The sequence below is a fragment of the Xyrauchen texanus genome, chromosome 46 (assembly GCF_025860055.1).
Source record: "Xyrauchen texanus isolate HMW12.3.18 chromosome 46, RBS_HiC_50CHRs, whole genome shotgun sequence".
In the NCBI taxonomy this organism is placed as follows: domain Eukaryota; kingdom Metazoa; phylum Chordata; class Actinopteri; order Cypriniformes; family Catostomidae; genus Xyrauchen; species Xyrauchen texanus.
In genome coordinates, this window is record NC_068321.1 from 11,075,812 (window position 1) to 11,095,322 (window position 19,511).

The 19,511-nt window shown below is 36.5% G+C and overlaps 1 protein-coding gene across 1 annotated transcript in view; it reads left to right on the forward strand.

Moving 5' to 3' along the window:
- Positions 1–1,867: 1,867 nt before the first annotated feature.
- The window catches only part of LOC127638024 (transient receptor potential cation channel subfamily M member 1-like), a 32,689-nt gene continuing 15,045 nt past the window's right edge, over positions 1,868–19,511 (forward strand). The window contains exons 1-9 of the mRNA XM_052119372.1: positions 1,868–1,959; positions 3,357–3,492; positions 14,848–14,918; positions 15,457–15,643; positions 15,850–16,063; positions 16,258–16,382; positions 16,979–17,150; positions 17,735–17,909; positions 18,630–18,753. Coding sequence (XP_051975332.1) covers positions 3,466–3,492; positions 14,848–14,918; positions 15,457–15,643; positions 15,850–16,063; positions 16,258–16,382; positions 16,979–17,150; positions 17,735–17,909; positions 18,630–18,753 — 1,095 coding nt within the window. The 5' untranslated portion in view covers positions 1,868–1,959; positions 3,357–3,465. The remainder of the gene's footprint in view (positions 1,960–3,356; positions 3,493–14,847; positions 14,919–15,456; positions 15,644–15,849; positions 16,064–16,257; positions 16,383–16,978; positions 17,151–17,734; positions 17,910–18,629; positions 18,754–19,511) is intronic.

The following is a 19,511-nucleotide window of genomic DNA, read 5'->3' on the forward strand; positions in this document are numbered from 1 at the left end:
TATAATCTTCACATTTCTGTCTTTAAACCTTCCAAATTGGCCCTATTCACTTCAATTATGAGTGCCTTAATGTACTGTATCCACATTTTATTTATTTATTTTGTAATATCTCGGACGAGTAGAAAATATTTGCTGATGTTTATCCACATTATGCCACAAATCCGGTCGACAAAGCTTAACATGTATTGAGCTTGCAAATTTATTGGATTTACATTTCTGTTGGCAAAACCATGATTTGATATTTTTCTTTCATTAATCTGTTTTAGAATTTTACTTTAATTAAAATGTATAAAAATGTTACTGTTTAAATCAGCAAAGTCATTAAATAGCATATAATAGTCTACTTAATGGCAGGCTCCTATTGTACCAACATGCAAAAAAGGCATGTTAAATGGTCTGTAGATTTGTTTTTCATAGTTAATAATGGTGGAAATGTTCAAACGTTTTTATAGCCAAGACAAAAATAAACCTACCATAAGAAATATCGGACCCACTTTATATGAGGTGTCTTCAACCATCATATGCATATGCAAGCATTTGATACAATGCACCTGTAAATAATATGTACTTATGTGCAGGGTTATATATATATATATATATATATATATATATATATATATATATATATATATATATATATATATATATATTCTTTTTTTCTAGTAAGACCTTTGATATTAGAGCAAAAATCATATTCTTGATAATAATTTTTGTATTGTGTTCTTGTAAAAATATCTAAAAATCCAAGATCAGTTTGATTAATCTTGTTTTAGAAACAACACTGCATAAGATATTTATGTTTTTCAGAGAATGCATTTTTAACATCTATATTTTGTCTTACTGTACTGGTAGAGTTTTTATAATCAAAACAATTGAAAAAATCAACCAATACTGAAGAAGTAATCCAAAGTATTTAGAATATGTTACTGACCTTGAGTAATCTAACTGAATACGTTAAAAATTACATTTTACGGCATGTATTCTGTAATCTGGAGTGGAATACATTTCAAAAGTAACCCTCCCTACCCTGCATATGTGTTGTTGCATTGTACTTACATTTAAAGTACCTGCATTTATTACATCTAGTTACACTGTTAACCCCTAATCTTAACCCTACCCCTAAATTTACTCATACTACAACCTCAGTAGCAGCAAATGTAAATCTTGTGAGAATTTTGAAGAAGAACATGCAGTTACACAATAAGTATATTGTATTGTACGTATTTTAATGTTAGTGCATAGTAGTTAAAGACACCAAATATAAAGTGACTGAACTATTCACTGTAAAAATAATCTCCCCTATTTTTGACTGACTATATAGAATGTAAAATGTTATATGAAACAACTCATCAATCTGGAATCTTGAAATTGGATGTGTCACTTGATAATATCCAACTAGCACAGAACATGAAATAATGTTCTTGTTTATAATCCTGCCTTGTCAATTAAGTTCTGCTAAGCTCTATGAAGTAATGTTAGTGTATGGAAATCCATCTTAAAATAATGGGCTGAGTTTCAACACATTCCTAAGAGAGAAGATCATGTGTTATCCCCGTTGATTTGCTGCTTATCTTTACATATCAAATATATTCTTAACTATTTAGACACAAGCCAATGCCGTCTGGGGTAATATGCTCACTGGATTTGTGTATACTCCAAAATAGGGAGTAAAATAAGGGCATACAGTTGAATGCTGTATAACGGGAGCCCTCAGGGTTTTCCGGAGTGCTCTAGTGACCACAGCACTCTAGTAAGGGAATTACAATGTGCGCCTGACAATTCCAGAACCATCTGCGCCCATAAAGCTCATTTGTGCCTGCTTACGAGGAGAAATTATCCATTATCTGTTCTTAAAGCAATGGGAACACTTAGATTGCTTAATATTAGGTAAGCATGAACACTTCTGCTTAAGTCTTTCCACAGCCACATCAGCTCCAAAGTTTACTGAATTCCATACAGGTAAGAGCTTGTGTTTTTGAAGCTATAGACTCTGTAAGACAGACATTCTGATGTGGTCAAGCACAGCTTTGAAGTCTTTAGGTATTTCAAACGTTTGTTGTACTGTAATTGAATTGGGGTTTATACAGTAATAATGCCACAATTAGCAAATGCACTCATCTGTGGTATTTAATCAAAAGTGTTATTAGTAGATGTTTTCCTTTTAGCAAACAAATCAATGTTTGTCCTGGCTTGTTTTAAATCCACTCATGCACAAAGCCATTTTTAGATTGAGTAATATGAATTCTGGTATTACTATATTAGAGGCTATCATGTGTCCGAAGCTTTCTATTATTATTGAATATTAAAAATTGTTTCATCATAGTAACAGGGGCTTTAATCAGGTAAACAGTTCCAAATCTGACCCCTCTGACATTCTGTTAATACTTTTTATACTTTAAATGAGAAATCCGTACTGCAGCACATGTGATTTGTAATATGCCATTTTTGTGTGTATTACGATGTGTGCTTGAGTTCATCAGCTTTATAAAAGTTATTGATATGACATGGATTACTTTACGTTTATCCTCTTATAATGAGATGAAGAGATGTGAGTGTCCATGTGTGGCTCCTTCGGTTGTCATGCACTTGTATCGTTGAAATCGTCAACACATTGAATGCTTTCCAGGAATGTGCATATTTATCAATCTCAATTGTATAACAAATAAAGACATTTGTAATAAAATTGAAACCTGCAAATATTACACATATGTATGATCAAATTACTAACAGCAAGTAACAATTACTAGTTACAAACAGCAACAAAACAAATACAATAAATCACACTTTACATTACAGATCAGATGTAACTGTTTATTGAAGTACTGAGTAATACAAATGAATAATAATGAACTATGGTAATAATACTGTAAAAAGGAATGTCATAAAATGTAATAATGAATGAACTTAAAGGGTTAAGTCTCTCATCATTTCCTCACCCTCATGCCATCCCAGATATGTATGACTTTCTTCTTCTTTAGAACACATTTTCTAAAGAATATTTTTAGAAGAAATTCTCAGCTATGTAGGTCCATAATATGCAAGTGAATGGTGACCAGAACTCCAAACATTCAAAAAAGTAGATAAAGTCAGCATTAAAGTAATCCATGAGACTCCAGTGGTTTAATCAATTTCTTCTAAATTTATTCGGTTGGTATTGGGTGAGAAAAGACCACAATCTAAATGCTTTAACACCATAAATCTTGACAACATCAGTCTTTCTGGCAATCATGATTTCAAGCTCGATTACACTTCCTAGCACTTCACGAATATGCAGAGCACTAGATGGCACTATAGGAAGTGTAATCCAATGTACAGTGAAAAAGGAGTTACATTTTGGTCTGTTTGACTTGTTTAAGATGGTGAGGACGAGAGGTGTCCCACTTTACAAATACTGCCAACAACAACAAACAAAAATCTGAGATTTGGATCTTCTTCCCAGTCTTTAGTAGGCCTATCTCTGAGACAATGAGACATCCTCAGTTTTCTATAAAGGTATTATGTCATGTTTTATCGCATTTGGGTCATAATTAAAAATGCCTTGTTATTATTGATTGTAGTGTTATGCAATTTGCACAACATGGTCACTGTAATGTAAAGTGACACTGTGCAACACTTGTGCAATTACAACCTTAAACATAAGAGGGCGGCATTCTTCAAACTTTCAGACTGTATTGACACAAAATGGTTCATCTCAATGTAATTGAGCTGAAAGGTTTGGCGCATCTGTTTCAGGTTTAATTTGATTGTTGCTTTTATTTCTGTGTGCATGTATTTTGAGAAATTAATTTAATTCTTGTCCGGATTTCAATTAATCCATTGGTTGTTTGTGCTTAACTTTGTTTATTGGACTACTAAGATGGGTCATTTACCTAAAAGATCAAAAGGCACCCCCAAAGATCGCATCTTATTACCAGCCCTGGTAGGATCCCCATGACCTAAGCAGGAAATGATTGTTATGTTTTGCAAAACTGTATGTCTCATCCCATATTTTCTCAGACAGACTTTTAACCTATATCAAAAGTCTGTATCCAATGTATGGCACCTGTCTCCCTCTCCAAAGTCTTCAAAGTCCAAGTGACACCCCATCCCAAAGTTTGCATGTTTTCAAAGCCTTTTTGGGCCACAGTGTCCCAAAGTAGATTTACCTTCAATAACCATTTATTAAATCTCTCCCCCATTAAAGTCGCAAGCTCCCAAGAGCTGGCTGCATTAATCCTGATTACAGCCTGTCAAGCGGAGGAAATGGGGTCTATGTGTCAAGCGTGTCATCGAGAGATGTTTTATCCCTCGTTTGCATCTTTCTATCTTGTCAGTTAAGGGCGGGAGACCTCGGAAACAGATCAGCAGAATGAGATGAGCTTGCATGTGGCTACGTAGGATCGAGACCACTTTAGTAGAAGTTGAACTTTGGGTGACTGAGACAGGGAGAAAGAGAGTGTTAGCAGGTTAGAGAAATCCATGAGTCTGTGAGGAGCTGAGTGGATCGGACACATGGAGCGGGGAGGAAGGAGAGCCAGTGGCTCCATCAAACGGTCCTCCATTAAACGGTCACCATCTGGGTCTCAGCAGGTAAGTCTCATGTTTGGGTCTCATGTTTTAGGGATGATTTACAGTGCCTAACACAGTGATCAACAGGTGAATGAAAAATGTGTTGTTTGAGCATTGTGGGAACTCGATGTCTGTACTAAGGTCAAGGGTATGTGACATTCACAGTACAAGGGTTTCAGAGTTTTCACAGATTTGTGCCACAACTGATGACTCTGTCCAATCAGCTTGAGAGAACGGGAAAGAGTAGAGAAGAAAACAGCCAATCAGACTGGGATTCAAGTTACTTAGTCTTTCGTATTACATTCATATCCGGCTTCTCTGCTGCGGTTAGAGCTATTTCTACCTGATTTAACACTTAAAAAGTTTTTATCCTAATGTAGTTAGGTTAATTCAGTTATATGTTTTTTAATTGTGTCAAACCAGTATATTTAAGCACATTTTTAGTTTTTAGTTTTTATGTTTAAAGAAATGTTTTGTCAGGTAACCAAAAATGTAAATTGGCTTTATTCTAGGCAAAATTACTATTTAATATATCTAAAGCAACCTGACTTAATTAGGTTACACCATTAAAGTAAATTTAAGGGTCAGATCAGTTAGAACTAACTCTTACACAATTGCTTTTTTTTTTCAAAAATAGTTTTTGTGTGTGTGGTTTGTCAGGTTTTGTGCTTTGTAAAAAATAGTATTTTATACTACTTTAATAGAAGCCTGTTAGAGAAGCTCTAACCACTTTTCCAATCATTGTAAAAAGTGGTAACCTGCCATTGTTACCTTAAGGAGCTTCTAACTGATCTAATCAATGAAACCATTTTTGTGTGTGTGTGTGTGTGTGTGTGTATCTTAATTCAGTCTTGTTAAAGAATATTTTAGACTTGAATAAAACCATATGATTTAGATGTTACCACAAAGAAAGCATTTTTCCCATGTATGATGCTGAAACTTAAAGAAACCTTGACTTGTTGCAATGTTGCAAAACTATAAGATAGAGATGCATTTAATAAAACAGTTTTGTATTTTTAAAAACGCTTACTAATCCTCTGGCAGAATCAAAATGCTTGCTCCTATTTCTGTGTATGTGCTTTTTAACTTTTCTTTGTGTTTGTGAGGCTTTGTAAAAACATTGTTTAATGCCATTTGGATAATTTATAAATTGACATTGTGGTATAGTTATTAGATTTTTGTTTTATTCTAAATAATAGCAGTTTTAGTTCCATATTATGCACATCTCTACACCTCAATGTGACGTAATTGCAAAAATAACTGTCAATATAGTCCAAAATCATTTATTTAATGAAAAATGGCTTTCTTTCTTTAACAAGTTTCTATAAACCTGATGCGGCAACTATTGCAAGCCGTTTCAACATTTAATAGAGTGCAATATTTGAATTATAGATGTAAACAATCCAATTTTCACTAGCTAAAATGCTCATTTTCACTTGTAGAATTTCACAATGATCTGTCATTCACTTTATTCAAAACACAATTATCTACAGACTAGGGATGTAGTGGTATCAAGGTATACAGCTGTTTTAAAAAGAGACTGTTATCAAAACATTGACATATATAATTCATGGTATTGCATTCACGGTATTCGATTTTTTATCTGTTTGTTTAAAATCCAATTAAAGGAATAAATGTTGCCATTGTAAATATCAGTTAAATTAAGAGAGAATCAACAAAATGTACACAGCATTATATAAACTTAATTTCTAACTATCTACATCCTCCTGTTTCACTAAAGCATCACTTCATTTTAAAATGCGTGAACTGCACGGCCGAGAGATAAATGTCAAAGTCTGAACCTTAAATTTCCCCGCTAAGAGGCTAAAGTTTTGGTCAGTTAAAAGACCAACAAGGCACCATCAGTGATGGTTAGCCAGTCAGTAAACTTTGTCGAAAAAGTGTTGGCTCAAGCAGGGAACACCTTCATTTATTTACTAAACTTTATTTCTGGAAAAACAGCACATCATAAATAAATATTAAACTGCTAAAAATATTAGCAAGACACTTTAATACAGTGATATCGTAATACCTGTGAAGGTTTTCATACTGTGAACTAGGGGTGTAACCAGGGCCGTTTCTAGGCATAGGCAAACTAGGCGGTCACCTAGGGCACCACCTGCTGAGAGGTCACCAAAGAGGAGGCCTCTGCCCATAGGGATCTCTCACCTAGGGCTCCAGAATTATCTGAAACAGTACTGGGTTTAACAGTATGAAATGTTCACAGTACGATAACCTACACAAAAAACTATGCGTATCAAGGTATTAAAGTGCCTTGCTAAAATTATTAGCAGTTAAATGTTTAGGCTATTTATGATTCCATTTTTCCGGAAATAAAGTTGCACATGAAAATAAGTCACACCTGGTCAAAATCGAGCTGCTCAGAGAAAAAAACCCACAGATAAGACACATCTCTGTGTAAGTCATACTGAAAGAGATTGTATTCGACAGGCACTAGGTCCCGGGAGCATCCGCCACAGTCCCAACATCCCTTTATTCAATCTAAAGTCAGACATGCTCCATTATGAAGATTTAATTACCTCAGGAAATACAGATCGCTATGCTTTGTAACTCTATGCTATTTAGAAATAAGCAGCTTTTAGTCTGTGACTAAAACAGTATGCCTGTTTTATTCTATTCATTCATTACCGTTAGAGACTGTCCATCTGTGAATATTTCTGATATTTGAACCCTCTATGCTGCTCATTAATTATCCAGTTCACTGACTGAATGTTTTTCCTATGAGTGTGATGAAACATAGAGTTTGTTAGAAAAATAATGCTGAACTATGATGGACAGAATATTAAAAGTATTCTGAATTGGCCACTTTAAAACGCTTCTACCATTTCTATGACAGATGTTTTCTGTTTGAGTGTAAGCATATGTGCTTTGGAAGACCAACATTAATTATGTATAAATTATGTAGGTTATATAAGTCGCTTCAGGCTATAGGACCTTTCAGATGATGAAAAATATGTGGGAGTCTTATGAAAAGGGGTTTATCATTTATTAGACTAGATACAGTATTTAACTGATATTTACAATGGAAACTTCTATTCCTTTAGTCTTCTTGGATTTTAAACCAAAAAAAAAGTCTAAGTAATACCATGAATGCAATACTGTGAATTATAAATGTCAAAGATTTGTTAACCATCCCTTTTTAAAACCGTGATAATGTTACATCCCTACTGTGAACATCTCATAAAGTTACACCCCTACTACAGACATCTTTTATTAATTTATAACTAGTTGGAATTCTCAATATGCATATCAGTGTACCTCTTATCAAATATTATACTGTTTCAAGTACAAATATCCATTCCATTTTTTTCTCCCCTTTTCTCCCAAATTTGGAATGCCCAATTTCCAATGTGCTCTAAGTCCTGGTGGTGGTGTAGTGACACGCCTCAATCCGGGTGTCAGAGGACGAATCTCAGTTGCCTCCGCATCTGAGACCGTCAATCCACGCATCTTATCACGTGGCTTGTTGAGCATGTTACCGCAGAGACCTAGCACGTGGGGAGGCTTCACACTATTCTCTGAGGCATCCACGCACAACTCACCACACGCCCCACCGAGAGCGAGACCCACATTATGGCGACCACAAGCAGGTTAACCCAATGGGACACACCCTAGCAACCGGCCAGTTGGTTGCTCAGGAAGCCTGGCTGTAGTCACTCAGCACGCCCTGGATTCGAACTTGCGACTCCAGGTGTTGTAGTCAGCATCTTTACTTGCTGAGCTACCCAGGCCCCCACAAATATACATTCCTAATATTTGCAAATTAATTTCAACATGTTAGATATCTGGAAATGGATTTCAGGTATCAATAAATTGTAGAGTAATTAAAGATATCTTAAGGCTTTCTGACTAGTTACAATCAAATGACACATTTCAGTGAAAACCAAATCAAAGATATAAAAAATGAATGATTTTTACAAGTTGCAATACAATTGTTTATATCAGGTATGGACATTAACAACTGTTCATATTAGTGAAGCTGAAGCACATTCAACTTGCTGCAATGTTGCAAAACATACATTTAGAGATACATTTTAAAAAACATTTTTGTGGCTTTGAAATGATTTAAATCTCCCACTAATCCAAATCCTAATCTTAACTATCACAAGAGGAACCAAAGGGCTGGTTTCATGCCAGCATATTCGACACAACTTTCTCCAGTGCCAGACTGGAGCAGCACCTCTGTGGTTTGTTGCTCCACCACTGCCTCTAATCCCCCATAATGCCCAGTATGAACACCAGCAGTTGGGCAAGATTAAGCAGTCTACCTCCCTACTTTCAAATGTCTGCTTTCATGTGATTAAGACTCTAAAAATACAGCCTTTAAAACTACCCAAGGAAGCAAACACATGTCTCAGCAATGGTGGACTCCCCTTGTGCGTGTTATGTGGCGCACATTGGACTGATGTAGTTCAGGCATCGGACACATTGCTAAATCGTCAAAGTAAGTGAATATAACCTAAGCAATTGTGCAGATTTTGTTTTTAATTGTTAAATTGTAACAGGACTTAAAACATACACTTTCCCTTTAAAAATATTCCCTATCTGTCCATGGACACATTATGCATCAACTCTGTTTCCTCTGCTCAGACATTCCATTCAACTACAATTTTAAATTTGTATTGTTTATCCTCTAAAGTTTACAGTAACAATTTCTCTTTCTTTGTCTCTGCCCCTTCCCCCTCTAACAGATGGAGAGAAAAACCCCTCTCACAAAAATACTTGTCTAAAAGAAATTATCTTGTGACTAAGAAATCTCAAGGCTAATCAGTGACATGTTACTCTCATGTGATGGTGGCTAACTGAATTTTCAAACCCACAGGAGACAATGAGTCTTTTTAGAGGCAGGCAAAGAGGGAGAAAGTGGCTTTTAAAAAGGTTAAGCATTTTAAAATAATCATGCCCAGTGGTGCAGAGACCCAATGTCTCATCAAACCTCCATAAAAATGAAAACTCTGAATCAAAATGGCAAATACTGCTTTGACAAGCCTCAGAGCAACTTAACACTCTAACAGTCAACTTTTAAATTTCCATTTTCTAGAATTAGGATAGTTAATGAGTAAAAAGTTCATTAAAGGCCAAATATTTTCTCTCTTTTGATAGATGTTCACTTCATAAATACTATGTAGAAATGGATAGATGGATGAATGAATGAAAACTTTATTGAACAACTACAACAATCAACACGAAGTGTTCAAAAGGATAAAAACACAAAAAAGCCCAAAGGCTTGTTTCCATTGTGGTCCTTAAGATGGAAGATGAGTAACAGTACATGGACTAAAAACATTGAGGACAATGAAGAAAGGGGGCATAAAAAGATACAAATAAAACAGATAAAAACACAATAAAAAGAATGAAAGAAGGGCTAAATTCCCAGATAAACAAGCAGACACACAAGCAGACAATATCATATTCCTACTACTTCAAGGATTTCTATTTCATTTTTTTAATTTTTTTATAGGTTTAATAACCAATTTTTTATTGAAGATTTAAAATGATAATAGGAAGAGCTCAACAGTTTAAGGTTTAAAGGTAAACCATTCCACAAGACAGCTTCAGAGTATAGGAAAGTGTACTTTCCCACACAGCTCTTAAAACGGCAGGGCCTGTAATCTGTGGAACTCCCCTGGTGCAGTAGTTGTGCGTATCACTAATTTGTGATTGATGGATAGATGGATGGATGGATGGATGGATGGATGGATGGATGGATGCATGGATGGATGGAAGGATGGATGGAGAGATTGGATAGGTGATGGATGGATGGATGGATGCATGGATGGATGGATGGAAGGATGGATGGAGAGATTGGATAGGTGATGGATGGATGGATGGATGCATGGATGGATGGAAGGATGGATGGAGAGATTGGATAGGTGATGGATGGATGGATGGATGGAGAGATCGGATAGATTGATGGAAGAAAGGAAGGAAAAATTGATTGATGGAAATATTGGATCAATGGATGGATGAATGCTGGCTGGTTGGCTGGACGGACGGACGGACGGATGGATGGAGAGATTGGATAGGTGATGGATGGATGGATGGATGGATGGATGGATGGATGGATGGATGGATGGATGGATGGATGGATTGAGAGATTGGATAGGTGATGGATGGATGGATGGATGGAAGAAAGGAAGGACAAATTGATTGATGAAATATTGGATCAATGAATGGATGAATGCTGTCTGGCTGGCTGGCTGGACGGACGTGCGGTTGGACGGATGGATGGATGGATGGATGGAGAGATTGGATAGGTGATGGATGGATGGATGGATGGATGGATGGATGGATGGATGGATGGATGGATGGATGGATGGATTGAGAGATTGGATAGGTGATGGATGGATGGATGGATGGAAGAAAGGAAGGACAAATTGATTGATGAAATATTGGATCAATGAATGGATGAATGCTGTCTGGCTGGCTGGCTGGACGGACGTGCGGTTGGACGAATGGATGGATGGATGGATGGAGAGATTGGATAGGTGATGGATGGATGGATGGATGGAAGAAAGGAAGGACAAATTGATTGATGGAAATATTGGATCAATGGATGGATGAATGCTGGCTGGCTGGACAGACGGACGGACGGATGGATGGATGGATGGATAGATAGATATGTATGCCCTCATAAAAGTTACAAAACATGCCCCAGAAAATCTAATCTAAATTTGGGGGATAAATATTTTTTGGTAATGGACATATTACTGGATCATATATAATTATTGTACATATTCCTTTACATTCAACTTTGAAAAGATGTTCATTCAAAAGAGGTTCATTCAATTATTTTTAAGCTAAGGTCCTAAAATAAGAAAAGTATTAGTAAAGATGGCCCATTTGGAATATAAATAAGAGGAGTCTGGATTTGTTAATTCATCATGATTTGTCAATATCTCAATGGAGAACAAGCGTAAAGGCTAGACAAAATTTTTCAAGGTTGTGAGTCGAGAACAAATTGAATCCCACTCTGTACATCATTTCTGAGAAATAGGTCATCAGACTTCTGTCATTTGATCCTCAATATCTATTTTTGACTCAAAGAGCGTCAAAAAGGCTACACAGTTAACACCTACAATATTTCAATGCAAATTTCAGAAAATATGCATTTACCGTGTCATTTTGGGTTTCGCCTTTACAGTGTGAAAAGCCTTAAATTTTAATCTATTTTACCCTTTACAAATTCCCTCACAAATCCGACTTATGAACAAATGCCGTTTTAGCTGAGCAACAATGTTCAGGAAGATGTGGAATGACTCAATGGCATTGATTGTTGCTAGGTTTGCCATGAGCCTTGTTAGTTTGTAAAATCAGATTTTACCTCCTACAGTAGAGAGCTTTTGTAAATTTTCTGTGGAAACTCTAACAAGGCTGATGAGTGCTCAACGGATTTGAGTTTTAATTACTGTGGATAATGAGTTTAAATAAGCCGAAATAAGTGCGTCACATTGGCTGAAACACAGCGGTAGCAAAAGCCCTTTGTTTTCAAAGGCTTTAATTACCAGTAGTCCACGTGCGTTTTTTCGACAGCAGCCCTAAACTGCTGAAAGAGGGAGAGGGTCAGGCAAAGAACTCACTGAAAAGCACTTTTAACCAATGATCTCACTATCTCTATCTAACCCATAAAAGGTGAAATTGGACATCTTCATTTTGGATGTTAATCTATCCATGTTTGTAGTACCTGACCAGTCAGTCCAAATATTCAACAGCCCCTTACATCTGTCCAACTACTGTCCTTGTGCTGCTGTCTTTAAATTGTTTTATTTAAATTTAGCCTGGCTTAACTAAACATGGTGACTTTTTAACATATTTATAAAGTCAAAATAATTATAAATATAGTCATAACCATTTGTGTTGTGAAAATCAATTTCAATCTTCTATTCGAATGGTTCGCTATAATTGAGAAAGACACTTTTTTTTCTTGTATGAAGGAGGTGTCTTATAAAGGACTGTTCCCTAAAAGATGAATGTCAACAGCATCATAAATGTTAAAATGTGATTATTATTTCTTCAGAACCATTTTCCCTTCACAATATGGTTGGTGGAAATAGAGATTAACAACAATTAGAGTGGGGTGACCTTTGCCCCCAACTGGAGTCCAGTCATGTCTTAACTAGGCCTCTTTCAAAAGACTCCCAGGGCCCAATTCTCTCAATTATGCAAATTGGGCTTGAAATCAAAGTGGTTGGAGGCGGGTGACACTTTCAAATGAAAAGCTTTGGTGCTCGCCATGCTTTTTTGCTGCCCCTGCTCTAGATTTGCCATTCCTGTCTTCTTCTAGATACAAACATGACTCTCCATGAAGAACCTAGATGAATGTAGATGAGCTTTTTCTAAGGCAAAATATCAGTCTTTAAAATATTTAGAGCTTAAAGAGTGCATTTTAAAGGGCAGAATGGGGTTGTGAGGCTATTAAAGTAGATTTGAGTGCCTTGCTGCAGCAAGGGATGAAAATACCCTGTGGGCAAGGAGAGAGGGGTCATGGGACTCCCAAAAGGATTACCTTGAACTGGAGTCATGGGACTTGCCCCGAACAAAGAGCTTGCTCACATGCTCATCATATGAACAGCCCCTCATAAAGTGGTGAAGTTTCATGTCTTGTGGGATTCAGTGGGCAGCAACACTGTTGGAGAGAGCACCCCTCACCAGTGAGCTCCAGGAGGGACATTGATGCAGAAAGTTTCCCTGTTGAACCTTTTTAAGTCGACTAGTGGCTCCACAGGTAGGACCCCTGCTAGCTAAGGCTTGGTGACCAGGAGGAATCCATGGATCCATGCTTTACTGATGATGCAGTTAAGGGGGTGATGGGGATAGGAAGGATTACTGTTGGAACTGTTTTGTAGTGGGACTGTTTGCTAATTTTCCATTATATGATCAGACAGCTGTACTTGTTTCCAAGGTTGTCGTTTGGGAGTATTTAGACATTTGTTAAAATGTTTATATTTAGTATTATTTTTCCCTTAATTTTACATTAATAGCAGTATTTAAGTCTTTTGTAAATTTGCTTTCACAAATTTGTATGGAAGCCAGATCCCGTCTTGGAATAAAAAAATGAAAACAGGGAATCTCTTGAAATTGCGACTTTTAATCTCACAATTGCAACGTAAAATTATGTAAAATATCTTGCAATTGCAACTTTATGTCCCACAATTGCAATTTAATATCTTGCAAATCTGAGTTTATATTTCCGAATTGCAAGTTTACAGCTCAGAAATGTGTTTATATCTTACAATTGGGACTTTATTCCTCGCAATTGTGAGATATAAAGTCACAGTTATTAAAAATAAAGTTGCAATTGCAAGAAATAGTCACAACTGTGAGACATAAAGTCAGAATTACCCTTTTTTCATTCTGAGGAGGAATCAAGACAATAAACGTATTTCCTCGAGTCAATAAACAAAATTGTGAAACAATAACAAAAAAAGAATTTTTTTTTTTTTTTGGCAAAACCTCTTTAAAATTTCAGAACTATGTGAATTTGAAATTCTTGAAAGTGCTAATTCTCTTAAAAGGTATAACAACAGTAGGTCATGGATTTCTTGGTGAACTTGTTCTATCTTAGTTTCTTGGCCACTGTCCTGTGACTGATTTTTGAGGTGATTTGGCTAAAAGCTTTTGTCTTATTTAGGACTGATCCAATACCACAAAACAGATATTGCTTGGAACCAAAGGCTATTTTTGTACAACGCTGGAGCAAAATCAAAACTCTGGTGCAGTAGAATCGGTTCTTTTGGGAAAGCAAAATTTGTTAGTGGGTTTCCTAGGTGCTTTCTCAGAACAAAAAAAGTATTGAATGGTTTGGAGCTAGGTTTGAAGCACACTCATAGCGGTTTAATCACTTAAGACATTAGGCATGTACATATTTTCTCAACCATGTGTGCCGGTATATCTACAGCTTGAACATACTGTACCACTCATACTTTAGTAAGGATTAGCATTGCAAAGAGGATTTACTGTATTCACTCTAGGCAAACTAAAAGCAGTTCTCGCTGTAAATTATGTTAAACATATATAAATTAGTGACCCAACAGTATACTAAGTGTATGTTTTACATGTAGTGGTTTATGCATATAGAATGGCTTCCATAACTTATCTGAAATGTTTTAGGTATAATTTTTCTTAAGCTTAACCTATGATTTTATGCAAACAATAAATTAGTTTTCTGATTTTCAGTGCTGTGAACTAACTATGCCATGACTATCCATTTGAAAGCCTATGTACAAAGACTTTTCCATCTTACTATACTGCCTTTTCTTTTGTGTTTCTTATGGCCAGAAAACTTGGATTGAGAAAACCTTTTACAAACGAGAATGTATCCATATATCTCCTGCCAAGGACCCAACCCGGTGAGCAATTTTTAACAATTTTAAAAGGACATGCCACTACGTATAATGACACCATTGTGCAAGACAAATTACCTCTATGACTCATTTTGTTTTTAGGCATTTTAAACCCTTATGTAATCAGGGGTGATGTGTGGCATCGTAAGCCCTTTTACAGATCATTGTGTGAGCATGTAGAGTGGCAGGGCTGCATCAGGGCTGAAAGTGAGGGGGACGGTGTAGTCCAGTCCATCACACTTCCTGTAGGTGGAGGGATGCCAGGGTGTGCACTGGTGCATATACCAATTGAACACTGGCTGCAGTTTAGACAGAGCCCTGATAGGTGGACTAAATACAAAGAAACCAACAGCAAAAATGTTTTTTGCGAATAAATGTCAACTAATCGTGTTATGTAAGCAAAATCCTGTTGCGTGCAATAAAACAAAACCTCAACTAAGACATGCCGAGGTTATGGGAATTCTAAATCCTCTGAACATCAATATAGTACTTCAATATTTGCCAACATTACTCACAAACTCACTTTTGCTTTGTGCATCCTCAGGTGCGTATGTGGTTATCTCATGACTCAGCACCAACAAGTCACCAACAAGCCCTCAGAAGAGAACAAGCTTGTTCAAGTGGACCCACCTCAAGAGAAATGGTTGGTGGTCAGACATACCCAGACCGCCCCTACAGACGCATATGGTACCATTGAATTTCAGGGGGGAGGATTTGTCAACAAGGCCATGGTACGTATTCTAAAAATTAAGAGTTGAATTGTAGTTCATGCAAACACTGACTAAACCATTAAAACAAGTTTGTGGTTGCATAATTGTGTATCTTGAAAAGATGGATAACCCTACTAGTATAGTTTGCTTGGTGAGGACGTAAACATGATTTAGTTTGAGAATAAGTCAAAGCTGACATTAACCTTAAACTTTAATCTCTCCTACAGTATATCCGGGTGTCATATGATACCAAACCAGACAGCTTGCTGCATCTCATGGTGAAAGAATGGCAGCTGGAGTTGCCCACTTTGCTTATATCCGTTCATGGTGGCCTCCAGAACTTTGACTTGCCACCCAAAATAAAGCAGGTATTTGGGAAAGGACTGATCAAGGCTGCCGTGACTACTGGAGCCTGGATCTTCACTGGTGGAGTTAGCACTGGTGGGTATTTTTGGTATACAAGTATGCTTTTATACAGCACTATGACCAATCCAAAAGGTTGGAATCTTGCTTTATGCACATCATTTGGAACAATCAAACTCTAATCTGATCTGCATTCCTCTTGAGATATGTGATCAGTTTGATGTATCAGATGTAGTTAAGAGAGTTTTATGTTGCTTTCAATCATAATTTAGGAGTTATCCGGCACGTTGGAGATGCTTTGAAGGACCACTCCTCTAAATCCCGTGGGAAAGTCTGTGCCATAGGCATCGCTCCATGGGGAATCCTGGAGAGCAAAGAGGATCTATTAGGGAAAGATGTAAGCACGATCCATCAGCATGTAATATGTATATTACTGGTGCTCATAAACTACATGAGCTACATTGGCTATAGTGTTCTAATTGTGTCAGAGCTGTGTAGCGCCCCCAACCCCTTTCAGAAGTAGACCAGGGGTTGAAAAAATGCAAATAAAATAAAATAAAAAATGAATAAATAAAGAAAATGTATGAATATGATCAGAAAAGGATGTTGTTGTGTACACTCTGTAGGGTTTTGAAGTTTGGAGCAGCAAAAATAGTTTTAACATTTAGCTTTATGCTAAGCTAAAATTTTATTTCGTGCCTTTACATCCACCTGTTACCAGGTGCGATTATATTATATAATGAATTCTATGAAGTAGATTAGAGGATAACTTTTTTCTCTAGTAAGACCATTGAAATTAGTGTAAATGTTAGGGTCACCACCATTTTTTCTTTCTTTCAATAAATAAATGAGGGACGATTCCCAATTATTTTTTGTGGTTATCAACATTATGACACATATGCTGTTGATTAAGCTTAACTTGTATCGAACCCGGAATATTCCTATCTGCACAAGTTCTGTTGTGTTCATCTGCAATGTCTTATTTCTCTCCAGGTGACCAAACCATACCAGGCTATTTCAAACCCTTTGAGCAAGCTTGCCGTTCTCAACAATAGCCACTCGCACTTCATACTGTCCGATAACGGCACATGTGGGAAATACGGTGCAGAGGTCAAACTGCGCAGACAGTTGGAGAAACACATTTCCCTGCAGAAGATTAACACCCGTAAGTGCCCTTACATCAGCCTCATCTTATCTGCATTAGGTTTTAATGTATCTCTGATCTGCAAAGAGAGCACATTTAAAGCTTCCTAAGTGTTTGAATGATACAATATATGTCCTGATTTATCAGTAATAGTGTTAATGTGGCTGTGGTCAGAGACTAGTAGACAGATTCTCCATGCTATTCCAGCTATGAAACTCAAGACCTTGCTCTCTGTGACCTGTGGGTTTCCCTTTGTCATCCTATGCCTGGAGTTCGTGATAAGGCAGGGACAGCAAAGGGAGGCTCAGCTGTCATCACTCACATCGGCTGATCTGGGATCTGACCCAGGAGTGACAAATTAAATTAATAATACTGATTTTAAAATACCTCTGTTTGTTAATCACAAAAGGGCTTTTTGATTTTGTATTAACGTGAATGCATTTTCTCTAATTGAAAATAAGATTTAAAACACAGAACATTTAAAAGGCTCAAACATTATTTTTAATGTTTTGTAATATTATTACATTAATATGTGCTCAATCCCTATATTAAGAAATCAAACATTTAGGTAAATTAATTTCTTCTTGTGTGTGTGTCTGTGTTAGGTTTGGGGCAGGGTGTACCGGTGGTTTGTTTGATTGTGGAGGGAGGTCCAAATGTGATCTCCATTGCTCTGGAGAGTCTGCGTGAAGAACCACCCGTGCCTGTAGTGGTTTGCGATGGCAGTGGCCGAGCCTCAGACATCATGTCCTTTGCTCACAAGTACTCAGAGGTGGAAGGGTGAGTGTTTATAGCAATATAATCACCCAACCTACAACTCTAGCTTTCAAAAAAAATTCTTAAAGGGATAGTTCACCAAACATAGAAATTATTTCATAATGTACTCACCAAACCCATATTGCTTTCATTCAAATGCAGAATACAATACCTCACTTTAAAACTTAAAAAAGTACCTAAAAGTTTCATAAAAGTAGTCCATGCATTTACTGTAAGTCTTCTGAAGGCATACGATAGGTTTGCCAACCCAAAATGTAAGTAATTCTTTCAATATTGACGTCCATTGCACATCCACGAGTTTGCGCGAGAACTTGTGTTGTTGTAAGCGCTAAGTTCTCACGTGAACAGACAAGCCAATGTAAACAACTTGTCTCATAGTGCTCGCAACGGATGTTAAGATTTTCACTGAAAAATTACAAACTTTTATGATACTTTTGAATACTTTTTTAAGCTTTGAAGGAATATTGCAGGCTCAATACTTGTTAAGCTCAATCTACAGCATTTGTGGCATAATGTTGATTTACACAAAAATTTGGTATTGCAACACTGCTGATATTTTTGGCTCTTTTATGATACAATGCTTGTGTTTTTCCTCATCTTGTGAGCTACTTTGAATAAAAATGCCTGCAAAATGAATAAATGTAAATAAAAGGTACCCAACATGCAGTTAATAGCAATGACATTTCTTATCTGTTCATTTTTGTAATTGAATAACATTTTTAGACTTGTAAATGAAGACGTAAAAGAGCAGCTGTTAGTCACCATCCAGAAAACATTTAACTACAACAAGACCCAGTCAGGGCAGATTCTGCTCATGGTCATTGAATGCATGAAGAAGAGAGAGCTGGTAAGTATCTACAATGATATAAGATCGTATAACAATGTGAAGACCAACCACTGAAGGAATAGTTAAAATACAATAAAATATGATAAAATACAAAAATAGAAATCATAACTGGTTCTGCCATGAATATACAATACTCACAATACTGTGAAAGAGCTTGTATCGTTCATGTGCATGCCACGGATGTCAAGATTTTCACCTAAAATGTTGTGTTGTTTCTCACCGAAACCTATTACTATTTGGGTAAACTATTCCTTTAATATAAAAGTTTTCTGTAAAAATTAAGATGTATATTGCTATTCCTGTTTGATTGTGTGGCAAAGAATTATCATCAATAAACATTTCCATTCATTATTCATTTTCTCCTTTGTCTGTATTCATCAGTATTTGCCCCCTTGTTGTACTTACTTGCTATACATGACCACTTTTCAGTTTACATTATCATATTAAATCATACCCATCATTCCCAAGTGACTTGTGAAGCATGACTTAATTGAACAAACCATCCATCTCTTTAAGATAATCTGTTAGAGAAAGTACATCTGAAAAGACTGATGCCATAAGTATCATAATAGAGCGACATCCTCTACTTTCAGAAATGTCAAAATTGTTCCTCGGAGAAAATTGTTACTTTTTAAAGACCCACACATGTGTTTTCAAATCGTCCCCATGTCCCTGTATTACCTATGGACTGGAAGATTAACCTTTGGGCTGTCCTGTGAACTCTGGGAGCTCGGTTAATAGCAATATTTGTGCTGTTG